The sequence below is a fragment of the Eubalaena glacialis genome, chromosome 7 (genome assembly GCF_028564815.1).
Source record: "Eubalaena glacialis isolate mEubGla1 chromosome 7, mEubGla1.1.hap2.+ XY, whole genome shotgun sequence".
In the NCBI taxonomy this organism is placed as follows: domain Eukaryota; kingdom Metazoa; phylum Chordata; class Mammalia; order Artiodactyla; family Balaenidae; genus Eubalaena; species Eubalaena glacialis.
The window spans coordinates 39,113,915-39,125,178 of NC_083722.1; the positions used below are offsets into that span (position 1 = coordinate 39,113,915).

Sequence of the window (11,264 nt, forward strand, 5' to 3'; positions counted from 1 at the left end):
GTTTTTTAGTGGCTTATTTAGGATTTTCCATATACAAAATCATGTCATCTGCTAATAGAGATAGTTTTTCTTCTTCTTCTCCAAAGTAGATGTCTTTTATTTCTTTTTCTTGACTAATTTTCCTGGCTGTAACCTCCAGTACAATCTTCAATAGAAGCGACAAGAGCAAACATCCTTATCTTGTTCCTGAGTACAATCTTGTGAAGTAGGTATTTTTTACAAATGAGGAAAAACCTGCCTCCTACCCTCTAATGAGGGGAAATGAGGCTCAGATCAGGAAATGGATATACGGAGAACCCCCAGGCTACTCTAACCCAAGGGGGCTAGGCGCCCACAATCTGCAGTCCAGGAGCTGTCACATCTCTGCCCTAACCTGCCTTTCCTCCTTCCCCAACAACTCATCCCCTTTGCTCCCCTGTTGTTCCTCTCTCCACCTAGCAAACTCCCCCGTTATTTCAAGACCCAGCCTCAGTGCCACCTATGGGAGGCCACACCTAGCTCCCCAAGCTGGACCAGGGCTCTCTCCCCTGTAGGCCCTGAGAGTGCAGGGGGACAGGGGGACACCCTTCTATCACAGACAGCCTCTGCCACGTAGGTCTGTCAATGCCTTATCGCATGCCAGCCTGCAACTCTCCACTGGCCCTTGGCCTCTGCGACAAGGGCTGTGTTTGATTGGTCTTGGTGTCCCCACCCTTGGCCAGTGGCCAAACCTCAGGCACCTGGCAGAGAGGAAGCCTCACCTCCCTGGGGTAGAGAGAATTACCTTTTCCATCGGCCTTATAGTCGTCAGGGAGCAGCTTGTCCTGGCGGTAGCCCAGCACAAAGGCCAGGAAGGAGAGGATGAGGGCATCTCCAATGCTGAGGATGGCCAGCATGAAGGCCCAGCGGATGGTGCAGTGGCCCAGTGTGTATTTGCCGGTCTGCTCCCCACACATGCGCCGTACCTCACTTGAGTCCCAACCATCTGGGTAGACCAGGCAGCCAATCATCAGGCCTGTGGCTGAGGGGGCAGGAGGGGTACAGATGGTGTCAATCTGGGTGTGCTCGCCTGCTGCCTCCCACCTTGCACTGCTGTCATCGTGTCACCTCCCTTCTTCTCTTATTAACAGCCTTGAGAGGCACAAGGGGCAGCTCCTGCCATCCTTCTTGTAGAACACGGGGGAGAAAACTGAGGCTCCAAGAGCTAAAGCTACTTGCCCCTGGGGGCTAGTGGTCAGGGGTGGAGGCTGAGAGCAGAGCTCCTCAGCCCAGGGAGGTTCTGCCACAGCACCAGGTGGTTCTACCAGGCCCTCAGCTGTGCCCCTCACTTTGGACTTGACGAGGCGCTTGGCTTCAAAGTCCTCCCAAAATCTGGTCCCAGCCCAGAGAACTCATCACTCCTAAGATGTACATTTGTTCATACTCCAGCATCTCTGAAATAAGTGTAATAACAAAGCTTTAGGCTATAATTTGATTAGAAGTATTTTTCCTTTTTACAGCACATAGAATAATAGTGTGTCCTACAACTCAGGTATCTTAGATTGAATGAATACAGGAAGTTTTCCAGCCCCATCTCTGGCTGCTTCCTTCATGAACCTTCCATTCAAGCAAACAGGTCTCCACACTATTACCCACTACGGAACAGTGCAGTTGTCCACACTTCCCTGAATGTGTTTAAAATGCTGATTCCCAGGTCAGGGTTGGATTCAGGAATCCCTGTCTTTAAAAGCACTCTTCTGGGTGATTCTCTCAACAGGAAAAGCTGGAAACACTACGGAAGGCTGCCTGGATCTCAAGCCCAGCTTTTCACTAACTAGCTGTGTGACTCAGAGCAAGCTACTTAAGTTTTCTTGCCTCGGTTTCCTCATCTGTATAATGGGAATAATAATAGTATCTACCTGTTTGGATTGCAGCAAGGTTACAATGAGTTAATATTGGAAAAGTGCTCAGAAGGTTGCCTGACACATAGTTGGCATTTCCTGAGTGTTAGCTAGTATGCCACACTGTGCTTTCATTGATTTAGCATTGACAGCCAAAAATTTCATCTTCCCCGCCTTCCCTCCACTACTCCCACACCCTCCCACCAAATTTCCACCCCAACTTAGCTGCCCAGACAGGTACATATTCCTGGGATGTGACTGGGGCAACCCAAGGACAACCACCAGGCAGGCAGGGGGTGCCTTCCTTCCCTTGTCTGTGCCGCTTTCCCACCCCTGGCCCTCCTTTCACAGGCCTGGAGTCTCTTTAGTCCCAAAGCTGTGCCCTACCTGGGAGCCCCATGGAGAAGCACCTTGCAGGACCCAACGTCACCAACCTGGGGCTCCGCTTGTTCTTGCAAGGAAGGTTAGCAGATCAAACAAAAGCAGAACAAAGTGTAAAGATCAAGGATCCCACCTCCCCACCTAAATGTCTCAACCGTCCTTGTTTTTTTCTAGGAGGAGCTCATTTACATACTTATAGATTACAAAATACTTCATGTACCATTTTTCTCTCGATCCTTACCACAGTTCTGTGAAGTAGGCCATGTATTAATATCCCATCTTCAGATTAAAAGACTGAGGTCTCAGAGAAACCAAGTGAGTTGCCCAGTCATTTAGCAATGGCAGAGCCAAGACCTGCAATCATGGCTCCTGACTTTCTTGACTTCAAAGTTAATTCCCCCAGGCTCCCAGACTGACATCTCTCCAAAGAGCTGAATGTATTTAGTGGTGACATTTCAGACTTAGTGACAAACAGGAAGATCCTTAGGATGGAGGAGGGGGACCCTCCCAGAGCTCTTTGGTAAAACCTGTGCTCTTCCCCACTTGGTGTGCGACAAGTCCTCTGGTACCTGGCATGGCCCCCTTCTCCTTCTATAGCACCTCCCTACAGGGGTTCAGAAAAGAGCCCAGGGCCTCCGACTTGGAAACAGGTTGTTACTATGGGTACCACAGCTCTCTAGGAGCACCCCACCCATCTGCCTGGGCACAGTGGGGGTCCACCCCATCGTGGTGTCTCAGGGCTCTACATAGAGGCCAAGAAGGTATTCTCAGGCAAGTTTACTTACCCCTTCTGACTTCCAGTCTCTCATCTGGAAAATAAGGATAATAATACGTGACTCGGAACAGGGTTATGAGGATAATAATACGTGACTCGGAACAGGGTTACGAGGACCGTGATCATGTATAGAAAGTGCTTACTGCAGTGTCTGGTACATGGTAAGTGGCCAGTTAATGTTAGTTGTTGCTATTATTATTGGCATTGAAGTCAGATGGAAGCAACCTCGATGGATGTGGCTGTCATTAGAGCTGTTTACAAGTATTTCAGGTACATAGTAGGATTATACTTCCTCGCCTCTCTCCCTTGAAGTTAAGCAAGTTCTTAAAAATTCCTTCAGCCAATAAAATGTGAGCAGAAATGCCACGTGCTTTTCCAGGCCAGAGCATTTAACTGCTGATGGAGGCTTTCCAGGGCTCCCTTTCCCTTCGCAATGATGACAGCCAGATGACAGCTGATGCTCCATCAGCCTGGGCTCTGGAAGAGCACAGTGAGAGCAGAGCCCTCCACTGATCCTCATTGAGCATGTACCATTATCAAGAAATAAACCTTGGTCATAAGCCACTAAGATTTGGGAGTTGTCTGTTACTGTGGCATCACCCCATCCATCCTGACTGATAAAGTTGTTTTGTGTTTTTCGTGTTTACTGAGCACCTACCATGTGTCAGGCACCATGCAAGGTGTTTTACATGCATTATAACATCCCATCCTCGCAAGAACCCTGTGATGGGGGTACTGTTGCTACCTTCTACAGATGAGTTTAATAGAACTCAGACAAGCAAATTGCCCTACCTGTGTTTTTAGGATCTGGGACCACATTCTGCCTACACCTGGCATCCAGAAGCTCAGTTAACTTTGTTAAGCTACAGCCCCACACTGCCCCATTCATCAGTCCTCTTTCCCTTCTCCTGCTCCCTTCCCTGGCCCCAGGCTTCTCGGCAAGGTTAAGCTAACTGGTTTAGGTCTCTTCAAATGGAGGAATCTCCCAGCGGCTGGCTGTGGGGCACACCTCCTCCTCATCCCTCCCTTTGGCTCATCTTCCCTTCCCCAGCACAGAAGAATGGAACATGACACCACCTTTGCTCTCCCCCATTGTAAATGTTTCATGGGATGGCACCTGGCCACCTCTGCTATCGGTGTCTTCAGCTCCATGACACAGACAGGGTCTGACTCAAATGGCCTGGTGACCCCTCCCCTACCCAGACCCTCCCAGCACTGCCTGTTCAGCAAATGGCACCTGTTGCAGGAGGTTGGGGGAGTGGGACAGTGGAGAGAATGAGAGAGGGAGGGTTGTGTTTCCAGCATCCCATAGCTCTGATATGGAGGACCAGCTGGCAAGCGTGCCAGGGTCCATTCTACTCCTCTTTGTCACAGAACTGCTAAATCTTCATTCTCCCTTCTTCCTTCCCACTGTCCACTGAGACTTAGCCTCATCCTTGCCCCAGCCTCTCCCTCATCATATAGAGGGAGTACAGAGAGAGGGAGATGGCAGGGGGATTGGGGAGGCAGCTCTGGAACCAGGTAAGTAGCCTGAGTACAAGATTCAGAGTCGAAGGTTCTGTCCCCCACTACCTGTGTGCTAAAAGACAAGTTACCGGCTAAGAGCCTCTTCTGTAAGACAGGAGGAAAACCCACCTCACTGTGTCATGATGAGGCTCCTCCAGATGATACATGTGAAAGTACTTTACAAATCATTACACTTATGTAAATGTGTGCCTCAATAAAAAATGTCTTTGGAATACAGCTAGTTCTTGGGACTCACTGCCTTTATTCTATTTCCTTTGTTGCCAGATGATCTGCTGTAGCCTTGGCTAAGTCTTATCTTCTCTCTCAGTCCCAGATTCCTCCTCTATAGTAGGGGGGAGGATGCTATAGCTCTCTAGGGTCCCCTCCAACTCTGACAATCTTGAGTCTACGTGTTTGGTTGTATGGGATTCTGATCCCTATTCCCTTCTCCCTGTTAACACTGCTTCTCATTCTAACCAATGATGTCAAGATGATTTCACTCTAGCCTGCAGTCCCTAACAAGGCTCCTGGACATTTCCCTAGTATGGACAGTCTGTGTGTGGTCCTTGGAGAGGGGAGGGACCAAGGGCTGCAGGACAAGGTCTTAGGCATCCCTTCCTGGGCTCTAGAGGAGAGCAGGACCAGCTGGCCCAAGGACCCAGTGGCCTGCCTGGGGCCAGGAGCAGGAAAAGGGGGACAGGGAAGGCCTTGCCTCTGAGCACCACCAGTAGCCACCTACCCCACATAGTTCTAAAAGACCCTATTCCCCTCCCCCATCACAAAATATCACTTCCACTTGCTGCCTCAAATGCTCACACTTGCTGCATCAAGTATGGAATCCTATAATTAGGGAAAAAAGACCTTCACTCTACCATAAGTGACTTGCTCCTGGGCAAATCATTTCCCCCTCTTGACCTCAGTTCCTCATCTACAAGAGGAGGAGGTTGAACAATTTGATCTCTAAGGTCTTTTTGGTCTCAGCCATCCTAAGACTCTCTAATTACTCTTCCAAGGCATCCGCAGAGCATTGAGTATGGCTGCGCTATAAAGGAGAACAGCTGAGTAGGAGGCTCAGAGACTCCACAGAAGGTGGGATGGTGGGCCCCTGCCTGCCCTCCCGCTATCCCTCCTGCTATCCCTGCTCACCCGCAGCCAGCTGCATCCATGCACAGATCTTGTAGACAGTGGCCGTGTTGCAGACAAAGAACAGGCTGAAGCAGATGATGGAGCCAATGATGAGGAACATGGCCAAGGCCACAAAGAACATGGCAGTCTTGAAGGCTCTAGAGGGGATGGAGGAGAAGTCCAGCGGGCCACCCTTGCAGATAAGCTCAGATGACAGCACGTTGCCCACGCAGTAGGAGAAAAGGCCAAAGTAGCCTGCCTGGGGTGTGCTGACGCTGTCACCGATCCAGTAGGGCTGGATGAAGAGCGCCATGACCAGCACGGAGAAGCAGATGGTGAGTGTGCCCCACATCACACCTACGGCCCTCGAGTTCCGCACATAGTTGGTATGGTAGATCTTGGCTGCCTCCTGGGCAGGCAGCAACTTCACCATGGTGAGGGCACTGGGTCCTGGGCTGGGGACTTGTGGGCTGGAAGTGGCTTTGCGGATGGATGGAGGCCCAGAAGTGGGTCACCCCTCAGCCGGGTTTGGGGAGAAGGCGGAGGTCAGGGCACAAGGTAAGGCTCCCTCCAAGGTAGAAGAAAGAGGACTAATAGGACAGGGAAGATGACCTTGGCCTCTTCAGGGGAAGCTTGTCCAGGTGCCTGTGTCCCCTCTTGCTCTAGCCGGGCTGTCTCCTGTCTCCTACCTCCTCTCAAACCCGCCGGGGTCTCGGGCCTGCTGGCGCCGCCCCGCCCCGCCCCCACTGCAGCTGAGAGCACCAGAGAGCTCCGCCCCCTTAGCGCGGCCCGGCTCCTCCTCCCTCCCTCCTCCGAGAGCACTGCTTTCAGCACCGTGGCCAGCGCCTCGGGACTCGGGGCAGAGGACGGTGCAGAGCGGCCGACCTACCCACTGCACACCCCCGCCACTGGGAATCAAGGCCCCTCTTCACCCTCCTGAGCAGGGAAGGCAAGAATTGAAGGCGTGAGGCTGCGGTTGTCACACTCCTCTCGCTTGGTTTCCAGCCGCAAAACCGATTCTTGAGCGCAGTCCGTATCCCATCCCACCGCTCCCTGGCTCCCTAGTCATCCTCCCGGAACCTCCAATCCCCCGGAGGCCAGCAACGCCTTCCGGGTCACTGGTTTCTCGTCCCTATCATTCAATCGACAATTACTAAGAGCCTACTGTGTACTACGCCCTATGTTGGAGGATATCTTCCCTCAGCAAGAACCATAGAATAAAAAGGACAGGGCCCCTGCTCTCAAGGACCGTGAGGTATTTACATATATGTAAATATATGTGTATTTGCAATACAGACTGATAGGGTGATAATAGAAGCTACAAAGTAAAGAACAGTTCTTATGAGCCTTCTCAGACCTTAACATATGCTTTTTGTTCAATACAATGTCTTTCTCCTCTTGTTTATATTTTTGTTGCCTATTTCTTTTTTTAAATTCATTTTTTATTGAAGTATAGTTGATTTACAATGTTGTGTTAATTTCTGCTGTACAGCAAAGTGACTCGGTTATACACATATACACATTCTTTTTTTAATTCTTTTCCATTATGGTTTATCCCAGGACATTGAATATAGTTCCCTGTGCTATACAGTAGGACCTTGTTGTTGATCCATTCTGTATGTAATAGTTTGCATCTGATAACCCCAAACTCCCAGTCCGTCCCTCCCCCACCCCCTGCATATTTCCTTTTTTCCCCTCTTTTTCAAAATATCTATATTTTTCCTGAATTTATAGGTAAATACATGATTAGTATATAGAAAAATTCAAGAAAGTTACATAAAAGAATAAAAATCACTCATAACCCCAAACTGGGAGCTTTAGGCAGATCTGGATTTGAGTCAGCCACTTGTTAGCTGAGGATGTAAATTTCCCAAGCCTCAGTTTATTCATCTATAAGGTGGGGATGATAATAGTATCTATCACATAACGGTTAGGTAAAATAACATATGTAAAATGTTTAGTCCAGGGCCTCACATATAAAAGTGCTCAGAAATGTTTATTATTATTATTACTATTACTATTGTTATTATTATTACCTCTGTTAACATATTGGTGTATTTCCCTCCTCCTGGACGTACTGCTTTACACAGTTGGATAATAATGTATACGTATTTAGCATCCAATTTTTTTCTCACATTACTAGTTTTTCAAACACAAGATTTTAGTCTTTATGTAATAATTGTTTATTTATTCCCCCCTTTGGGGGTATTTTGACAGTTTCCAATTTTTCACTATTAAAAAGAACCCTGCTTTAAACATATTTGTGCTGTTACCTATGTTTCCTCGTCCTCTTAAATCTCTGGTTTTGTGACCAGTCTTCGCCATCAGACTGGAAGTTCATCAAGGCATGGCCTGTGTCTCCACCATCAGACTGGGAGCTTCCCCAGAGCAGGAGCTGTATGTTCCCGCATTCAGAAAAGGCCCTAACCTGGGGCCAAGCTCTTAGGAGCTGATGGACACTCTTTGTTTGGCCTGACCAGCAGAACTTCCCCTGCCTCTGAGAGAAGCCTCTCTTGCTTTCTGAGGTTCTGGTCGGATAGCCAATCACAGGGCACACAGACCCTAGAGACAGGGCTGGGTGTGTGACCCAAGCTAGGCCATCAGTCTCTCCCTAGGGAATCTGAATTGGTGGTGGATTGACATGAGGAAAAAAAAGGTATTGTTTAGTCAGGCCTTGGCAACATCCTCAAGAGATAATCCATAAACTCCTGCTACTGGGAGCTTCAGAGCCACCTTGATTCCTGCCCCACCCAAGACAGGTGGCTCTGTTCCATCTTCAGCTCTGTGACTCACCCACTATCTTTCCATTTCCTTCTTTTTTGCTTTCATTAGCTAGAGTAGGTTTTCGCTATTGGCATCAAAGAGCCCTAACCTGGGGAATTCCCTGGCGGTCCACTGGTTAGGACTCAGCACTTTCACTGCAAGGGTGCGGGTTCGATCTCTGGTCAGGGAACTAAGATCCTGCAAGCTGTGAGGCCGAAAAAAAAAAAAAAAAAAGAGCCCTAACCTGATCCAAATATTAGCACCAGAAAGGGGGTTTCAGGCCCAGGCTTCAGACAAAAGGCTCTGATATTCCTGTTTATGTCTGGAGTTGGGAAAACCACAGCCCATGATACGTAGAGGAGAAACAGCTAATCAAATTATCAGCTGCAAACAATAGGGATCATGTGCCCTCTGAGGGTCAAGTTCTGGGGAACTGAGTAGCTTTGGCCACAGACAGATTTAAAGGTAATGAAGAAATCAGGAACACAGAGTAGGGTGACTGCTTATAAAGGCAATGAATAATGTCAAGCAAGACAAGCTCAGTTGTCTAGATTATTGATTCAAGGAATAAAATGAATTGCAAGACCTTTACGTGCAATGGCTCAAAGAATTCATTAAGTCTTGTTGCTAGAGGGCATAGGACCCTTAAAATAAGATTCAGGTGTATGAAAGGACTGAACTGCAAGGCCTTGAACCCATCCCATGCTCCTGAATGGTTAGACCAGATCACCTCAGGAATTGGTAGAATCCTCACCTTGGCCCCCTGACCCTTGAGCTAAAGGGTAATATACTAGGAAGAGCTAAGCCAATGCCCCTGGTGCTCCCTCTCACTCTCCAAATAATAAATCAAAAACAGTATTATGTCCCCATGGGAGCTGTAGAAATCAGTCATTATCAATGACTGCAAAGATGCAGGGGTGGTGGCTCCTGTCTCTAGTGGACATTTGTCACATTGGTTTTGGTTTTGGCTGACCAGCCTCCTAACCTCCTTCCTATGTGCGGGTGATACCCTGCTGTGTGGGTCCTGTGGGGGGAGGTTGAGCCTCTTCTCTCGCTGTGGAATTGAAGCCCCTTCCTCAGCCTGCTCTAGAGAGAGTTCCGATAGCATGCTGGCACCAGGTAACGATGGATTGCTGTGGCATGACATCCCACCCCTCCATGGGAAGGCCCTGAGGACAGCAGGGAAGGGAAATATTCATGGAAGGTAGAACTTCAAGTGCTGTAATTATCTATCCCCAAAAGACCTATCAATACATCCTAATCCCCAGAACCTATGAATGTTACATTATTTGGAAAAGGGTTCTTTGAAGATATAATTAAATTGAGGATTTTGAGATAAGGAGATCCTACCAGATTATCTGGGGGGGGGGGGTCCTAAATCCAAAGACAAGTGTCCTTCTAAGAGACACACAGACAAGAAGACAAAGAAGAAAAGGCGACATGCCTATGGAGGCAGCGACTGGAATGATGCAGCCACAGCCAAGGAAGCTGGCAACCACCAGAAGCTAGAAGGGGTGGGGAATGGATCCTTCCCTAGAGCCTCTGTAGGGAGTGCAGCCCTGCTGACACCTTGATTTCGACTTCTGACCTCCAGAATTATTAGTGAACAAATTTGTTGTTTTAAGCCACCTAGTTTGTAATAATTTGTTATGGCACCTCAGGAAATGTACCAACTCTCCTGTAAGGGGAGAGGGCCTAAGGTACAGATGAACACCACTTTGTGGGCAGCAGATAATGGACCACTCATAGGGTCATTATCTTAGACAGAGTAAGCTTGGAGAGTTAAGTAAAAGTTTGGGGAAAGGGAGCCTTCAGAACAGAGGCAAAAACCAGAGAGTATTTGGGTTCAATTAGAATGTACTCCAGAGGCCTGCTACTGCAGAGGCTTTTAACATCAGTTGGACAGGATGACTCACTCTGTGAATGCTAGCCAGCCTCCTTCCTCAGCACCCCCATTCCAATCCCACCGTGCACTGGCTCAAAGACCCCTAACAATGTGTCCACGGTGGGACAGATGAAGACTGTGGATGAATCTTCCATCAAAGCCGATACAGCCAGTCATTACTGGCCCCCAACAATATCAACAAACTTTGAGCTCCTGGTATGACATCTATAACTCTCAAAACTCAATAATAAGAAAACAAACAACCCAATTAAAGATTGGATGGCAAAAGGTCCACACAAATACTTCTTTCAAAGAAGATATATGGATGGCAATTAAGCACATGAAAAAACACTCAACATCGTTAGTCAGTAGGCAAATGCAAATTTAACCACACATATCATTATACACCAGTGAGAAAGGCTCAGTTGAAAACAAAACCCCCCAAAACTGACAATGTCAAGTACTGGCAAGGATGTGGAGCAACTGGAACTTTTGTATGCTGCTGGTGGGAATGCATATTTGTTCAGCCACTTTAGAAAACAGTTTGACATCTCTTAGAAATGGAAACAAACATTTGCCATGAGACTGAGCCGTCTCACTCCTGGGTATTTGTCTCAGAGAAATGAAAACTTGTGTTCACACACACAAAAAAACATGTACATGAATATGTGTAGCAGCTTTATCCATAATTGCCCAAAACTTTTCAGAAATAAACCAAATGTCTTTCAGGTGGGAAATGACAATGGACTACTTCCAGACAATGGACTTCGACCCAGACAACGGACTACTACTCAGCAATAAAATGTAAGTAGCTACTGAAACCTTCAACAGCATGCCTGAATCTCAAAGGTGTTAAGTAAAAGAAGCGAGACACCACCCCCCAAGAGAAATATATACATACTGTGTGATTTCATCTATATTACATATAGAAAAGGCAAAACTATAGGGAAATAAAACAGATTTGTGGTTG

At 47.9% G+C, this 11,264-nt stretch overlaps 1 protein-coding gene across 1 annotated transcript; it reads right to left on the bottom strand.

The window, feature by feature from the left end:
- Window positions 1-608: 608 nt before the first annotated feature.
- LHFPL5 (LHFPL tetraspan subfamily member 5) lies at window positions 609-6,079 on the bottom strand. The gene is made up of 2 exons (XM_061197448.1): window positions 5,668-6,079; window positions 609-1,000 (listed from the first exon to the last, which is right to left on the bottom strand). Exons 1-2 carry the CDS (start codon window positions 6,077-6,079, stop codon window positions 609-611), a joined length of 804 nt encoding a protein of 267 aa, XP_061053431.1.
- Window positions 6,080-11,264: the final 5,185 nt, after the last annotated feature.

Bases quoted from the DNA above. Each gene is read 5' to 3' on its own strand.
- LHFPL5 (XM_061197448.1), bottom strand. From the start codon at position 6,079: ATGGTGAAGTTGCTGCCTGCCCAGGAGGCAGCCAAGATCTACCATACC. The intron at 1,001-5,667 runs GTGAGCAGGGAT...CTGCCCCCTCAG, and splicing joins ATGGATGCAGCTGGCTGCGG to CCACAGGCCTGATGATTGGC.